Here is an 18,625-nt window from a genome sequence, read left to right on the forward strand (position 1 = left end):
ATTAACATAAATCAAATCCAACGTAAACTAAAAAGGGCTCTACAAACATCACATAATCAGAACAAGCTTGCAATATAAGCTGTTCACATAAAACAACCAACCATCTCGTGCTAAATTAAACATTTAGGGATGCATGAACCAATGCAACATGCACACATGACTTTGTAAGTTCAATTATCAAGTATTGCTTTTGCATGCATGTGCTTAGTATTCTAAGGCGCATCTAACGGTGTATATAGTATATACCTGATTTTTGCCTGAATTTAACCTAAATTTCGATTGATTTTTGCTCGAATTTAAAGGTTAAAAACGAAAAATTTTCTCAAATTATAATTGGCTTAACTAGGTTTTGTCAGTGGGCTCTAGGCCACGCCCAGACGCAACTGACGTCACCTATATTTTAATGTATTTTTCATGTTTTTTTATCAATTTAATTAAATATATAATTTAAAAATCATATTTTTCAAATTTAAAAATCATGAAAAAATACGCGATATTATATCCCTACCCCCTTAAAAGAATTTCGTTCACGAAATTAAAAAACGTACTGAATAAATGTGGGTAGTAGTTACGCATGTCAGCCTCAGGCTCCCAGGTGCACTCATCCAGTCCGTGATGCTGCCAATGCACCTTCACAAACGGGATCGTCCTACTACGAAGTGTCCTATCCTGACGATCCACAATCTCCACAGGTCTCTCCTCTGTCGTCAAGTCAGGCACATACTTCCTCAACATCGAGACATGGAAAACGTTGTAGATCTAGGAAAACTGAGGAAGCACCACACGATAAGTTGACTCGCCAATGCGTTCAAGAATCTCGAAAGGTCCAACAAACCGATGGCTCAATTTTTCCTTCTTCCCAAACTTAAACACACTCTTCGTAGGCGAGATCTGAACAAACATATGATCACCCACGACAAAACTAAGCTTCCTACATCACTGATCAGCGTAGCTCTTCTGCCTGCTCTGTACCGCAACCAAATGCTGTCGAATCAACCGCACCTGGTCTGAAACTCCACTGCTTTTACTCCAACCTCATCTCAGCACACTGGAGATCTGCATGGTCGACCATATAGAGCTTCGTATGGGCCCATACCATTGCTAACATGGTAGCTGTTGTTGTACGAAAACTTTGCAAGTTTCACATGCCTATCTTACTCTATTGCCCAATCCGGTGCGCACGCTCTAAGCATATCCTCAAGTGTTTGTATTGTGCGCTCTGTCTACTCGTTAGTCTGTGGGTGAAATGCCGTGTTGAACTTCAGCGCATTACCAAGGGCCTTCTGCAATTGACACCAGAAACGAGACGTGAAACACGGGTCTTGGTCTGACATCGTCGAACGCGGTACCCTGTGAAGTCGAACAATCTCATCCACATACAAAAATCCGCTAACCTCTCTAGATTTTGACTCACCTTATTAGTCAGAAAATGTTAAGACGTTGAAATGTATTCTTTTATTATATTATTTCGGCTTTGGATCATATGTGGATCCAAGATCCAAATATGTTGTGTAATAATGTTGTATTATTAAGGGATGTGAGGAATACACGTTTAGGGCTGCTGCTGCAGCTTTTGTCTCTGGTCAATCTCCCTCTCTACGTTTCTTTCTCTCATCTTCACACAACAGGCGGCCACTGCAGAACTGATTTTTTGATGTTCTAACATGGTATCAGAGCAACAAACGTGACTGGGCACGATCAGCCGTGCATAAATTCTATCGTTGGGGCTGTTCCATTCTCTTTTCAATCTGTAACGTGATTCTACCTTGTTGGGTCGTTAATTTCTGTGTCATGAAACTGATTCTTCCTTTTCTTTATTTTTCCGTGTCGTTGTCGTGACTCTGATTAATTTCTGTGTTGTGAATCTGATTCTCTGATTAATTTCTGTGTTGTGAATCTAATTCTCTTGTGTCGTAAAACTGATTTGTATCGTGAACCTGTTCTATCTAGGTTGAAACTGAATTTTGGGCGTCCGATCATAAGATTCTCTTCTTAAAATATTCCTTGTGCAGTTCTCTGCATAGAGATTTTTGTGATTCAATTTTTTCTTCTCAAGTTATTCCTTATTGTCAATGCTTCTTGTGGTGTGATTTCTGCCTTTTTCCTTATTCTTGTGTCAATCTCTACATTTGGAATAGTATTCTCCTTTTTGCTGAACGCAATTTCTGTCCATCATGTCTTTTGTTTACCTCCATTTCTTTCTCATGGATATTAATGCTTCACAATTCATGCTGTCTTCTAGTTTCTTGCCCCAACTTGTTTAAGAAAAGTTAAACAACAATAACTTTCTGACTTGGAAAAGGTAAATTATTCATTTTATTAAGAGTCATGATCTGTCTGGTCACCTTGATGGTTCAGTTAAAATTTTGTCTGAGTTTATCATGCAGGAGCAGAGAGATGACAAATGGGCAGTGAATGTGGTTTACATCAAGGATCATGAATATGTGTCATGGATAAAAAGTGATCATGCAGTTGTAGCCTATCTATCGTTTACCCTGTCACAAGAGGTTCTCATTGGAATCCCAAATGACTACACAACCAAAGAACTATGGGACAATTTAGCCAAGACATACTCTCAAATCTCAGAATCTAGAGTTATGTATTTGAAGAAAAAAGTTTCAAAGCCTCAAGAAGGGATTTTCAACCATTATGGAATATTTGAACAAAGTGAAAGAGATCATTGATCAGTTAGCTTTGATTGAGAAGACTGTTTCTGATCGTGATAAAGTCCAACAAACTCTAGCTAGCTTGGGGCAAGAATATCATGTTATCTCTACTATGTTGCATTGCTTTCCTATTCTCCCATCATTCGAAGATCTCATACCACGATTACTTCAATATGAAATGAATATAAAGAATGCCACAGGAGACTATGGGTTGTCACAAGATTCTCACAAGGTGTTGTTTTTGGCGGCAAATAGATGAAGAAGGAGAGGAAGCTATCGAGGAGGCCGTGGCCGTGGAAGAGTTGACAATCAGGAAGGCATAGGTATTTTACCTTCCCCTAATGCTCCAAATTCAAACAGTGTTAACATTGGAGGCAGACGAGTTTCAATTTGCTTTATATGCAAAAAGCCTGGGCATGTGAAAGCTAATTGCTATCACAAAGATGATCTGACTTATAATGCCGAGGATAGCTCTACTTATCATAAAGGGCACATAGTTAGACAAAATGTGAATCGGCCATATGCTGGAGGAGAGAAAAACTTTGGGTGATTTGAATGCATTACTTGCTACAATAAACTCCCTAAATCTGAATCTGAATGATCAAGGAGTTTGGTACGTTGATTCTGGAGCGGCTAGTCACATCACTGGAGATGTAGGTAAACTTTCTAGACCAGTTACATATTTTGGGAAGGGCAATATTGTCACTGGAGACGGTGCCAAACACCCCATCACATATGTTGGAAATGTTTTTATTTTCTTCTCTGAGTCTAAATCTATCAAACTTCTGATGTTCTTTGTATACCCAATATCAAGAAAAACCTTGTTTCTGTTTCCAAACTTGTTGATGATACTAATTCCTGCGTTGTTTTCACTCCTTTTGTGTATGTGAAGGATCTTCGCATGAAGACAATATACGTTGAAGGGGAGCGATGTGGGAACATGTATGTCTTCAAGGAAAATCCAGTGCAGAAGTGTCCTTCCTCAACATCAGCTCCTGAGAAGTCTTTTGCTTACACAGTCAGGCTTGTCAATAATGCCAATATTTGGCACGGTAGGTTGGGTCATTGTAACCACAAATTTATTGAGCACCTTGTCTCTAGCAAGTTGATTCAAGAGACAAGTTTGAGTCATGACTTAAATAAGACATTGTGTTCCAGTTGTCAAGTTTGCAAAAGTCATGTAATTCCTTTCCATTCCATGAATGAAAGAGCTTCAAAATCTTTTGAGATTGTGCATTCTCATGTTTGGGGTTCTGCTCCAGAAAATTTCTTTTCTTGAAGTAGATATTATGTTATATTTATTGATGATTATTCTCGTTATTCATGAATATTTTTCATAAAACAAAAGTATGAGGTTTTTGACATTTTTCGCAAGTTTCATGACTATGTCAAAAATGAGTTTTCCTTAATTATTCTTAATTTCCAAAGTGACGAGGGTGGGAAGTATGTTTCTAATGATTTCATTGAATTTCTATAACTAAATGAAATTGTTCGAAGGGTAGCTTTTCCTCGCACCCCTCGACAAAATAGGTTTGCATAGCGAAAACATCGCCATATTGTAGAAAGTGCCTTCACTATGATACATGCAGTGGTCTTACCAATGGAATTGTGGATAGAAGCTTTTCATTCTGCAGTTTATGTGATAAATCGCCTTCTCATGGAAGTATTGAACAAAAAATCTCTGTATTTCATGCTTTATGGCAAACATCCTGATTATGCACATTTGAAGTCCTTTGGTTGCATCTGTTATGTTCATATTGATAAGACTCAACGAAATAAATTTGGGAATAAAGCCAGTGTTTATAGATTTGTTGGATATGCAGATGGTTATAAAGGGTATCGATGTTATGGGATTGTTACTAAAATCATTTGTATCTCATGAAATATCATATTTGATGAGAATTGTTTTCAGCATAATGATAGTGCAAATATGCTTCAAGACATGCAATTATCATATTATGGGATTGTTACTAAAATCATTTGTATCTCACGAAATATCATATTTGATGAGAATTGTTTTCAGCATAATGATAGTGCAAATATGGGATTGTTACTAAAATCATTTGTATCTCACGAAATATCATATTTGATGAGAATTGTTTTCAGCATAATGATAGTGCAAATATCCTTCAAGACAGGCAATTAAAGATTGAATATTATCAACCTGGGTTCAGTTCAGAGTTATTCCCACATGCAGAAAGGGAGGATACAGTTTCTGTTGGATTAGATGAGACATGAACAAATGACAGAGACAAGACAAAGGAGCAAGCACATAACAAATTCATAGAGGGACAGGTTTACACCAGAGGTACGAGATCTTGCTTTATGCCTCAAGTATCAGGACAAAAAAGACCTGTGGCCACAGATGAGAACTCCATGACTTTGATAAGGTCTGCATGAATACGTCATCTCATAGAGAAGTGGGTTAGCTATGAAAATTTTAGTGCAGATCATCAAGCATTTCTTGCCGCCATAGAATCTCAAGAAGAACCCTAGCATTTTTATCAGGCATATCAACATAAGAGATGGGTTGATGCAATGAATGAAGAAATGGAAGCCCTGCAAAAATGTCAAACATGGAAAATAGTTTGAATAAGAATGTGGTTGAATCCAAATAGGTTTATAAAATAAAATATAGGCCCGATGATAGTGTGGAGAGATACAAAACACGATTTATGGTAAAAGGATTCACTTAAAAGCATGGATTGAATTATGATGAAACATTCAGTCCTGTGATAAAAATGGGTACCATTCACATTATTATGTCTCTAGTTGTTGATTATAGTTGGACACTCAATCTGATGGATGTTAAAAATACCTTTCTCCATGGCAAATTAAAAGAAGTGTACATGGAACAACCAGAAGGGTACACTCAAGGTGATCCAAATGCTTATGTCTGTAGATTACAAAAATCCATTTATGGATTGAAGTAGGCATCACGTTCATGGTTTGAAAGCTTTCCTCAAGAAATTCAGAGGCATGGATTTGTTCGTTCATATCTTGATTATTCCTTATTCATCTACAAAAGAGAAGGCTGCATAACACTTCTTATATATGTTGATGATATGATAATCACATGGAGTTCAGAAGAACATATTCAAAAAATCAAAGGGCTACTTAGAAGTAGATTTCAAATGAAAGATCTTGAAAAGTTGAAATATTTCCTTGGGATTGAAGTTGACAGACAAAAGGAGATGTTAACAATGACTCAACATAAATATACTATTGATTTGAAGGATTGCAAACCAGTGGCCGCACCATCTTCCATTCACCAAAAGTTAAGTAGTGGAGATGGAGACATATATGAAAATGCCACCAACTATCGGAGCATAGTTGGTATGCTTCAATATTTGACTTTTACCAGGCCAGATATAGTTTATGCACGAATCAAGGATTGTTTATATGGAGGTGGTTAAGAGGATCTTGCGTATTTGAAGGACACAATAGGAGATGGTTTGGTGTATGAGAAAAGAAGACAAAATCATGACATACTAATGTTGATGGCATACTCAGATGCAGATTGGGCTGGAGACCCCGATGAAAGAAGATTAGTGACTGGTTATTGTGTGTTTTTTTGGGGAAAACTTAGTCTCGTGGAGCAGTAAAAATCAAAGGGTTGTTGCAAGGTCAAGCACAAAAGCAGAATATCATGCGATGACTTTTGTCACATTCAAATTAACGTGGATTAGGCATCTTTTTGTTGAGCTAGAACTTTTATCAAAATCCATTTTATTATGTGACAATCAAAGTGCAATAAAGATCTCAATGAATCTTATACATCATGGAAGAACAAAACATATTGAGATAGATCAACACTTTATCAGACAAAAGATTAAAGATCAAGAACTAGAAGCATGATACATTGGAACAAAAAATCAAATTGTAGACCTGTTTACTAAAGAGCTGACCCCCTACTTGCTGCTGTCGGCAGGGGTTGGCCCCCTGCCACCTTGTTGTTGTCGGCAGAGGCAGGCCCCCTACCGCCTTGCTGCTGTCGGCAGGGGCAGGCCCCCTGCCTCCTCGCTGCTGTCGGCAGGGGTTGCCCCCCTGCCGCCTCGTTGTTGTCGGCAGGGGCAAGCCCCCTGCCTCCTCGCGGCTGTCGGCAGGGGCTGGCCCCCTGCCGCCTCGCTGCTGTCGGCAGGGGCTGGCCCTTTGCCGCCTTGCTGTTCGGCAGGGGTTCGTCCCCTGTCGCCTCACTGTCGTCGACAGCCAGGGGCTCACTCCCGGTTGCTTCCTTGATTTCTGCAAGCAGGGGCATACCCGACCGCCTCTCATTTGTTTTTGATCGACAGGCAAGGAGCGATGCCCTGCCTGACTCTCTTTTCTTGACATAATAAATAATATAGCGCTGAATGCCCACACTTTTGCAGACTTCGCATCGAACCCCGCTCTGGCTCCGCGGCCTGAGCCTCGTATCATCTACACTCGTAGACGCACACAGCTGCACGACATCCCGAGGTAGGGGAAAGTTGCACGAAGGGTTTGTTTGAATGAAATAAAATATAAGGATTCTGTGATAGAATAGTTTATTTGGCATACATGCTTACCTGTAGGATTACTTAACTTGTGATTGTTTGTTTTGCGTTTCCGCATCCATATTCTTTTGAAATTGCATGCTTAATGTAAAACTCTATGAGTAGACTCATTTCTAGAGAGAAACCCACGACAATTGCTACTGTAACCGGACCTTAAGACAGGTATGGTATAAATTTTACGAGAGGTCATGAAGTACCTTGAAGTGGGCAATCAACACTTTATTGATATAAATGAGATAATGTCGGCCTTCACAGGCCAATTGCTCAAAGAGCAATATATGTCATGTATGAACCAAAAGAATCATAAGACATTAATTGTTGCCCTCTCATCGTAGTCGTACCTCTAGGAAGGTACGATCGTACTTTTGGACAAGTACGTCCCATGTGTGTTACGATGTTTGGATGATGAGGTTGTAGCAACCTCGAAGCGTGCATTTAGCACAATGCTGAGATCACATAAATGATGACAACTCGTCTTCATAGGTAAGATGCTCGAGTGGGTCTAACAGACTAGAGCATGTAGAATGGGGGCGGCGGTTAAGAAACTTCCGTTGTACCTATTCGACCTTCACGGTTCATTAAGGGAGAGGATGGATGGTACAAAAACTTCGATGGACAGGTTGTTAACAACCACCCCACGGGCAAAAGACTCGGCTTCCCCAATTATCGGAATTAGGGGAATTGGGATTACCATAAATTATCCTAGGTGGTAACTCCCAGGTACTTCTACAGAAGTTGGATGCATCCATGGACCACGAATGCCTTTGGGGATTTACTCTCTTGGTCACTGACCGTCCTCTTAGGAGTGGACTCAGTCAGCCATCCGGGTTAATGAAAACACCTGACATAATAAACCCCCGGATCGAGACTGTTTCTACGTTTCGCGTCTGTGCGTACCCACATACCAGTTAATATCAGAACTTAAAGAATATCTTTTTAAATAGTTGTAGATGATTGAGACTTACACTGCTTGAAATGTTTCAAACAATAGCTCCTTGCATATGTTACACTTGCTAGAATAACTTACAATTGTACTTGTTGTTTTAATGTAATAAACTGCTTATCTCATAAATGTCCTGTTTTATTTTTATTCTACTTTATCTATTCGTGCACCTACTGGTTTGTCATGAAACTGACCCATTTCATGGGCAGGTGATGAGTAGGACTTCACAAGCGGCCAATGGCGTGGTGCAACATGGCTCAAGATTTCTCTTCTTTCTACTGGCATCTTGACTCTGAGTTTTAGAGTTTTTCTTTAGATTATTGAACTTTGGGAAAATGTTCATTTTGTAATAAACTGCAGATTTTTAATCTATTGCCTTATTTCCTCAATTCCTTTAAGTAGTTGTTCATGTGAATGATGGTTTTTCAGCTAACGTACCCAGGATTATTGACTTGTGCTCATTTCTAAATGTCTTCCGCTGTCGCTTTTAAAAGTGAAAACTTTAAATCTTTGAAAGGTTTTTCGATAATGTTTTCGAAATCATAAGTTGAAATTTTGGGACGTTACACTGCTTTTAGAATATGAGTTCGTGACTTTCTAGTAATGGTTTTGACAAATCTAAGTGAGCTATGATACCAACTCTGTTTTATACAAAGACAGATTGGTACATGATCAAATTCATGTACCAATTCAACTATGCAGGAAATTCTTATCGAGCCAACAACAAGGCAGATTTGAATCCACAATTCAAACAATCATTTCGAAAAAGCCAAAAATAGAGGTGGGTCAGTTTTGAAAAATGCAATTTCGGGCCAACCGTAATACAAATTCGGAAAAATAGGCCTCCAACGTGCTCATGAGGTGCATCTAACGGTGTATATACCTGATTTTTGCCTCCAAATTTTGCTTGAATTTAACCTAAATTTTGCTCGAATTTAAAGGTTAAAAACGAAAAAAATTCTCAAATTATAATTGGCTCAACTAGGTCTTGTCAGTGGGCTCCGGGCTACGCCTAGACCCAGCTGACGTCACCTATATTTTAATATATTTTCATGATTTTTTATCAATTTAATTAAATATATAATTTAAAAATCATATTTTTTTGAATTTAAAAATCATGTTATATTACAGTAACGATATGTATCATACCGTATCGTACGATACGGTACGATACTAACAACACTGCCTATGAGGCTATGATGAGCCTCAATGTTAAAGACTAAAATAGCCCTCATAAAAGCCCAAGTAACCCTATACACCCTCCATGGATCCTTGGATTCAAATGCAAAAAAAGAATCTTTTATACCCCCCCCCCCATACAAAGAAAACGCCCAACAAAAATGCTATGCTATCAAAAAGCAATTGTTATCTCTTTCTGTTGATCATGGCTGGTTACATAAATCCGATATCAAGAATGCAGTCTTGCATCAGAAATTGAAGGAAGTCTATGTGGAGTCTGCCCCAGGAATATATTAAAAATAATTTTAAAACATGCATATGAAACTTAACAAATCAATATTCAGGTTGAGGCAATTATCATAATCTTGTGTTTTTTTCCAAAGGCTAGGCTTGTAGCCAAAGGGTTTACTCAATAATGCGGCTTTAGTTGTATGTCTTTGTTGTCTTATATTTCTTGAAAAAGTTTTTGAATTGATGGGATTTGGTTTGATACCTATGAGGCTATGATGAGCCTCAGCTCAATGTTAAAAATGGGTACCATCGAAAAATGATCTCTTGCAGTTGGTTATGGCTGATCACATCAGTTGGAACTCTGCATTCTTACATAGAAAATCAAAAGAGGTCTATGTGGAGCAGCCCTAGCGATATAATAAGAATCTTAAAACATGCGTATGAAACTGAACATATTGGTTGAGGCTGTTAAAACATAGTGTGTGTGTATATATATATAAAATCTTTTATCGTGTACGTAAACTGAAATACCCATCAGGGGTATTTCAGTCATTTCAGCTTGTAATAGGTGTCAGTCCACTAGAGACTGATGACTTTTTTTTTTAGTTTCTTTTTAATTTTCTTTTTCTTATTTTGTTTTTTGTTGACTGTTGTAAAAGGCTGGTCCAACTAGCTGTTGGACCAGCCCCAAGGGCTAGAAATCTAGCTCTGGTCCAATTAGCTGTTGGGCCAGCCCCTTGAGCATGGCCCTCCCTTGTATTGTTTTAATGCTTGTTATCAAGCATATTTGAATAAAGCTATATTTTTTACTTGTGTTCTTGCTCTCTTTTGAGAGATTGTGTGTTAGCCCTTAGTGGCTCTTTGTATTTGATCCATTAGAGGCTTTTGTTCTTGTGTGTGCACCTTTGTAGTCACTTTGTGACATTGTATTTGTGCCTTGTTGTTTCAAGACAAAGGCAAGTATCATGATCTTGCATTTTAAAAGCTTCTCCCTAAAAGTCAACCTGCATGGAATAAAAAAGGTCCTCTTGATTATATATTATTCATCTATAAAAGTATGAAAATGATTCTCTCTCACACACACACACATACATATATATATATATATATATATATATATATATATATATATATATATATATATATATATATATATATATATATGAGTAATGTGTGTAGGTTCCAAGCCATTTATCTCCTAGACTGACCCCAAAACATACTTGCATGATCTTTTTTCTTAATCCAAACCTGTAGATACATTTATCATTGCTTATTTATTGAAAACCATGCTTTGGATCGAATCAATTTAACAAGAATTCTTGATTTTTAGTTAATTAAGTTTTTGGTGGAATATATACCATTATTTTTTTTGTTGAGCTAAAAACACATCTAAACATGAGAAATCTTTAAACTAACACATGTTTTCTACTAAATCAAGCATGAAGATCACATTTATTGGTTTAAATTAAACAAAAAATACATGCAAGTATGGTGTCTGGGATGAGAGAGAGAGAGAGAGTAATGGGTCCGTGCTAAACCACATTGGTGCTAAATCAGAGCTAAAGTGAGCTGACCATCCATCGCGCGCGTTGATGGACGGTCAACGCACACAAAATGCAAAAATTGTGTAAAAAATGCGATTTTTGGGCAAAAAGACCTTTAGTGGCTTACTAAAAGCGCCGCTAAAGGTCTGGGACCTTTATTGGCGCTTTTAGTGCATCAGTAAAGGGTTTTCGAGCAATTTTTTTTGCGCGCTGACCATCCATCAACGCGCATGATGGACGGTCAGCGCACTTTAGCTCTGGTTTAGCAACAAATAGGTTAGCAAAGACTCATTTCACTATATATATAGTGGGGAGTAGGTGCCTACCAAAGTTAGGATCCTACCATGAGCAAACAGGGTTTTCAAGGTGTTTTTCACAAATCTAACGCTGCAGATGCATTCGGTACGGTTGATTTGCTAGAAAATGACCCTTGAATTGTGTTTTTTCAATAAAAAAACATGAGTTTTTCAACTTGAATATTTATAAAAATTGTAGACTGTCAATTCTCAAATCTTATAAAAACCTACCCACATGTCGGAATTGGAGATCCAAAAGTCCCTTCCTTTAAAATCAAGCATGCAGAACAAATCTTTATGGTGAAATTTAAGAAAAACATGAAAAAACCCCCTTCAAAAGTCCAGTAAGCTGGTGACAGGCATAGATCGGAGTAGGCAGCTACCCCTTACTCTCTCTCTTTCTATATACATTTCATAGGTTCAAGCTTTATCAACTCAATCTGACCACATAGATGTGTTCAGCATGGTTTGTTTGCTAATGTTCAAACATTGGATTGTGTTATTTGAATCTAAAAATATGATTTTTTGAGTCATGAAATTTTAGTGCATTGTATGCCATTGATTTTTTAAACCCTTTAAAAATATGTTTACATGTCACAATCACATGATTCAAAACTCAATTTTCACTAAAAAGACCTTGTAGGTCACATCCATAAGGTCCGATCTACAAAAAAATACTAAAAAACATTAAAAGAAGGAGATTTGTACACAATATTTTTGTGTCTTCAATAACATCAAATATTAACCCATATATATATATATATATATATATATATATATATATATATATATAGGGTAACTGTAATATGTTTACCAGAAAAACATGTTTGTTGGTATGAACTGAGATTTTCATTGGTTATTTTTTTTCTAAAATTTCACCGTATGGATGTGATCTAGATACTTGGTTTTATAGAAACAAACTCTTGGATCATCCAATTATGATGTATAAGAAGGATCTTTTAAGGCTTGAAAATCAACAGCTAAGAATTTTCGTAAATATTTAAGCATAAAAAAATCACATTTATTGATCGAAAATACATGATCCAACAGTCAATTCCTAGCAAATGGACTACGCCGAATGCATCTTCAGGGTTAGATTTGCAAACCAGCAAACATGTTTTGTTGGTTAACATATTTCAGTTTCCCTATATATATATATATTACATATATATAATCTGTGTGTGTGTGACATAATTATTAAAGACAACTCAGAAGAGCACATTGAAAAAGTTAAAGGTCTCTTTTGCCATAAATTCTACATCAAAAAATCTAGGAAATTTGAAATATTTCATGGTGAGGAGGTGCACAGAAAAGGCGATCACTTGTTATGTCTCGTGATAAATATACACTGGATTTGTTGGCAGAACAGAAATGAAGAATGTCTGCCAATGGTTGCACTGGGCCCTATATATCAAAGGCTGGTAAAAGAGCGTGATTTATATAAACATCCTACCAAATACAAGATTATGGTAGGCATGTTGCAATATCTTACTGTCACAAGGCCAAACATCTTTTTTTCTTTTTTTTTGTGAATTGAGTATTTTGGTTCACACTTGTACCAAGATAATGATGCATGGAAGCAGTTAAAAGAATCTTGAGATATTCAAAACAAACCTTTGATGATGGATTGATATGTAAAGCTTTAGAATAAAGATATGCTTGCTATAATGGCCTTTTCAGATGCTAATTGTACTGGCAACCCTGATGACAGAAGGTCAATCTCAAGCTGTTATGTCTTGCTTCTTTTTTGCTCTATTCTTTCACCTTAAAACTGACCCAGCTGTCAGGAGAATTGAATTTTTGATGGAAAACTACTGCTGCAGCCTTGTTTCTGTTGAGGGCTTTGCTTTTCATTTGTTTCCTTAGTCCACTTATGTTGTTTAGTTGAAAGCCATTATTTGAAATTCTCCATAAAAAGCAGAAAATATGGAGCTAGGCTTTTAACTTCTCATGTCAACCTTGCTACATTGATAACCATGATCTAAACAAACCGTGTAAAGGTTGAAAGATGAAGTTGTTCTTTTCAAGGCATTTATTTGTTCTAAAGCTATTTGAATGGTCACTACCCATAGTGCAATAACTCGTTTAATCAATCCATGTATTAGCTGAATTAATCCTTTTTTCACATATTATGTCTCAACTTGGTAAATAGTTAGTTAGTTTGGTCATCAATATCATGCATCAGAAGTTGAGTCAATCAATTCCTTTGACTTGCATGCATGCACATACACACGCATGCAAGCATGGCATTGGTTGAAAGGTTACTGGAAGTGTCACCCTAACATGGGACATGTGAATTATGACAATCAAGGTGCTGAGTGCATTAGAAATGTGCTTCCCAGCGATTTTTCATGTTCAGGAAGCATGCTTTTTCAAATACTTCCAACTCCAAGTTTGCTTCTTAATTCGGTTTCTGCTTTCTGCTCCACAAGATCTTAAGAAGTCTTTATTTCTCGTTTTTTTCCCCATTGTTTGCTAATTTGGTACATCTTCCTGGGAACCGTGGGTTGGAACCTAAAATTACACATCTTATCCTTTTGGAGGATGAAAAGATAGTTGAGTGAGATGTAAACTTTTCTTTTCTGGAATCATGAATGATATTTTTTGCAATGGAATGTGTGGATCATTCATGAGAGAAACTTGCATTGTTTGACTTTGAACAGGTGGTTCGGCTTGATGGCAATTGTATCATGGAAGTGGTTGTATCTTCCATTACTTGGTGGAGCCCCAAAAGACGGTCAAAGTTTCTAAAGCTATGCCTTTGGGGGGGCACGGTTCTTTCACTTTTTGTCTTTTCAAGGATCTTCCTTTATAACCTCTCCCTTGGACAAAGTTATGCAAATTATAGATAAATCTGTCGAGAATGTATTCATGTATGTGTCTTCTTATCAAAGACCTTTTTTTTTTAATAATTTCTGTGTATCTCCGAGTCCAATACGATGCTAAAAACAAATGTTGGACTAAATCAAAACCAATAGAATTTTTGGATATCGAAATCTGTTTCATCTGTGGATGTTTATCGCAAGAGATCGGATCAGTTTGTAGTTGGATTTTTTCAGCTTCCTATGATTGCAAATAACATTCACAGCACTTTCTCAAGTTTAGTGAAACATGAGAAAGTGCAAGTTATGATTGTGATTCTCCCTTGAATCTTGTGTGGTCAAGACTAACCTTGTTTGCAATAATCACAGCTTTTGGGTTCTTAGCTGTGAATGTTCATCCCACGTATCACCAAAGCATATAGATATAGATATATATTGTAAGGGGGACAGTTTAACCAAAGGAAGGTGCAACATCTAATAATCAGTGATGATTGGGCAGCGTTCTTTCTCTAATGATCGATTAACTCTACATATGGCATTTTTATCATTTATTTAGTATCCACATATTTTAGATTATGAATTTTTGTTACTTGGATACATTTTTTTAAAGTGCTAAAAATCAATGGCTGACAATACTTTTATTGCAACATTACTAGCTTTAGAAAAACATGCCTAGATGTTCTAAAATCTTCATGTAAAGCATATTTCTTATTAAATACATTATAAAGAGCAAACATATAAGGTCTGATCTGAAACGCTTGAATACCGGAGAAGGCAAGCCATTCAATCATCATTGGTTATAGATGTTGCACCTTCTTTTGGTTGCACGGTCCCCTACCATATATATATATATATTGTAAACATTGACTACTAATGAGCAGCAGCAAGCAGTTTTTTTCTCAAAATTTTCCATTTTTTTTGTAGATCAAATATTAATGATGTGATCTACATTTTTTTTGGTAGAAAACTTTTTTTGAATCATCTGATTATGACAAGTATGTTTTTGAAGGGGTTCAAAAATCAATGTGCCAAAATTTCACAACTCGAAAAAATTATATGAACTAGGGCTTGATCCTTGCAAACAAACCATGTTAAACACATCCATATCATTAAATTGAGTTGATACAACTTGCACCTATGATTTCTAGCTCATTAGTTCCTTACCTTCATTAGTAGCAAATATTTTTTACACACACACACACATATATATATATATATATATATATATATATGGGCAATGTTTGCTAATTGCTACCATTGTGGGTAGGGAACCTTTAGTAAAAAAATACAACAACAACAACAACAACAACTACGCCTTCATCCCAAAACAATTGGGGTCAGCGATATGAACCAAAAAAGAAATTCATTTTGGGTCTTCCACATGAATCCTTTTCCTCCAATCATTTCTATCCAACGCCATTTCCTCGGTGAGGTTCAAAGCATTCATATCCTTTCCTATCATCTCCATCCAAGTCTTCCTAGGCCTACCCCGACCTCTTTTAACTAATATATTTTCCACCTTTAGTAAAAAAATATTGTATATTTATTTTTTTTCTATTTTTTTGCACATCTGACCCTTCAGATGTGATCTACATATTAAGTTCAGTAGAAACTGACCTTTGGACCATGTTTTTTTTATGTATATGTCAAATTTTATGAGGGTTAAAAAATTAATGGCCTACAATGCACTAATTTTTCAAACCATGATCCGGGGTCAATTCCTACTATTTTGATAATTATGAAATATGAACACATCCACGCTGTTGAATTTGGCCAACACAACCTCCTCCTTTGAGTTCTAACTAAGGGGACCTTGTTGATTATCACCCGTTCTAGATTTAGATGAGGCGGGGCGGGACGGGGAAAGTGGTGGGGACGGGGATGAGGCGGGGCGGGGAAAAGTGAACGTCCATCCCCGAACGGGGATGGATTTTAACCTTCGTCCCCGCCTCCATCCCCGTTTCATACCCTTCATCCCCGGTCCAAACGGGGCGGGGCGGGGCCCCGCTTTCCCCCGGTCCACTGCCATCCCTATGTACGAGTGTGTAGTGAGCACAAATTTTTGTATATATTTATGTTTTAAAGAATTAATAAAATAAATTATTATTATTTTTTTTTGTTTTTGTTATTTTGTCTTTGGTAAAATGCATTGTTATCTCTTTTCTCTTGCGCCTTGGATTCTGTGCCATTTTGTGACGGGGGATAATCGAAAGAAGCCTTTTTGATAGCATGCTGGGGGATAACCCTGGCACTGGCAGGGAGCAGATTCTTTGGTCAAGACACCGTTGATCCAGATACAATATCCCCAAGATGGGAAACTTTATTACCACTGATCCTAGAAATGCGTTGTATTCATTTACTTAGAAGGTAAGCATTGACCACAGACATGCTTTATGAACAGTACGTTCTCGGCCATATCTAAAGAGCCATTTCACAATCCAGACTCTATTCGTGCCATACAAATACATGGTTATTCAGTCTAATGGGATTTCCACGTCTCGAACAGAGAATTATTACCCTTGGCAGCCGCCACTGAGGAACTGCATGCAAGAAAGATTTGCTACTTGAGGGATTATGGTCTTAAGAAGCTTTATGGATCCAATGTAACTCTTCATGATCTTTCAGGTCTTATGCATGGTCAGAGTTGTTACTATAAAGCACCAGTGAAGCCTGTTGGCATGAACCTAATCCATACTGGTTGGCGACTCCAACTGACCATCAATTTGCATGAAGGGAACCCATTTGGTGTTCCTATACTACATCATAACATAAAGTAGACAATACCAACGAGAATTTTGTTTAAGCTTCCCACACCTGGCTAGGTGGATCGGCTTAAGGCATTCAAGTTGAAGGATGAAGCTGTGGGAAGACTTTCCTGGTGAGTGAGGAGGGAGGGTACCGGGGAGGTTTTACACAAAGAGACTACAGGGCATGGTAAATATGCACCTCCAGGGCCGGCAAATTTTCAGCACATTCAAAGAATTTGGTAGTTTTCTCATTAAAAAAAAAAACACACTTCATTAGGCTAGGTGACACATTTGAACCCTTGTAGCAGAAAGCCTCGTGCACAAAGGTTATGTGCTTGAGATATGAAGCATGAGCAGCAAACACCAAAAATACTGCCACACCATTGATTTTCATAATGGTCAATTTACATCCACTGCAAATTGCATGCGGTTGAAAATTAAGTATACAGCAAAAACTATAATCACCTTAACAAGAAAGAATGCTGAAAAACTCATTCTGATTTACTTTTTACGTTTCCATAATCTTGTGTAGTGCTTCCTGTGTTATTGCCACCGAATTTTTGGAGAGACCTACCATCATCTGGTTCAAGGATGCAGTTTTGCTGTGAGCTGTTTGGTCCTGCCTTAGATATACAGAGGATACGATTGTGGAAGTTACGAAGGGTTGTCCTATGACCAACGCTAATATATGTTATTCCAGCAGCTTTAATTTCTCCATACAGATGGGCCTGTAGACAACCATAAAAGGCATATCACTACCACCAAAATGGTCATGACTCATGATGACTAAACAACAACGGCCACTGCTATTACTGCTTTTTGACATCACCATCTTCACAGGTTATGACCTACTGAAGATGATGATGACACAATAGATTGAGTAAACCTTTAATTCAGTTCACTGAATAAGGCTTTGCAAATCTAGCTAGGTGGGTATGCTTAATGCATTCAAGTTGGACATCAAGAGTTTGATACCTAAGGTATGTCTCCCTGATAAGCCAAGCAGGTGGCTGAGGGGTTGGCCACATGGCAAGGCATCAATCTTTTCGAGCCCACCAACTAAACCAGGGTTTCCCATCATTAAATATATAAAAAAAATCCCTAATTCAGTTCGAAAACAACTTCCACCTCGCATAATATTAGTGTTTTTTCCATCAAAACTAATTTGATGAGTAAATTCTAGTGTGTGGATAGGACTGATCCAATCCACACGTTGCGACTTTGCGTGTACTAGGTTTAATCAAATTGAGTTTCCATGTCCCAACAAAATCTTACTGGATCAATCTGCAGCAACTGTATGACCCAAATCCCTGAGTCAATGGATAGGTTTATCATGCCTTTGTGTATTGCTTGGAAGTTATCACTGTTAACTTCAGAGCCTAAAATCATGTAGGTCCAGTGACAGTCACTCCAAACAGATTATTGCACTTGCAATAAGTAGGTGTCATAGTTTTACCTGGATCTTTACCTCTACAGTTTTAAAAGCCAAATTATTTGAGAAATATCACTAATCTGATTTTGTTGCAGACAGGAAAGTGAGCTACAAATAGTTTATAAAAGGTGACGTCTAAGAAGACATGGCTATCACCGTGTAGGGCTTTCAGCTATATTATGTGCTTGGTGAGGACCAAAAATTCAAGGAATACTATTAGTAGTTGTTGG

General features: G+C 37.4%; 2 protein-coding genes across 5 annotated transcripts in view; one reads left to right on the plus strand and one right to left on the minus strand.

The window, feature by feature from the left end:
- Positions 1–18,624, plus strand: part of LOC149814635 (Peptidase M50 family protein) — a 78,491-nt gene extending 59,867 nt beyond the window's left edge. For 3 of the 4 annotated variants that reach the window (XM_089990262.1, XM_089990259.1, XM_089990260.1), the window contains exon 10: positions 14,058–14,389. In XM_089990262.1, coding sequence (XP_089846388.1) covers positions 14,058–14,246 — 189 coding nt within the window. In that variant the 3' untranslated portion in view covers positions 14,247–14,389. Of the gene's footprint in view, positions 1–14,057; positions 14,390–18,490 lie in introns of those variants that run through there. The other variant, XM_089990261.1, reaches the window with a different exon arrangement.
- Positions 17,334–18,625, minus strand: part of ABCD2 (ABC transporter family protein) — a 42,009-nt gene continuing 40,717 nt past the window's right edge. The window contains exon 10 of the mRNA XM_089990258.1: positions 17,334–17,691. Within this exon, the coding sequence (XP_089846384.1) occupies positions 17,455–17,691 (237 nt within the window). The 3' untranslated portion in view covers positions 17,334–17,454. The remainder of the gene's footprint in view (positions 17,692–18,625) is intronic.

This window comes from Nuphar pumila, chromosome 15, assembly GCF_984573655.1.
Source record: "Nuphar pumila chromosome 15, dmNupPumi1.hap1.1, whole genome shotgun sequence".
Taxonomy (NCBI): domain Eukaryota; kingdom Viridiplantae; phylum Streptophyta; class Magnoliopsida; order Nymphaeales; family Nymphaeaceae; genus Nuphar; species Nuphar pumila.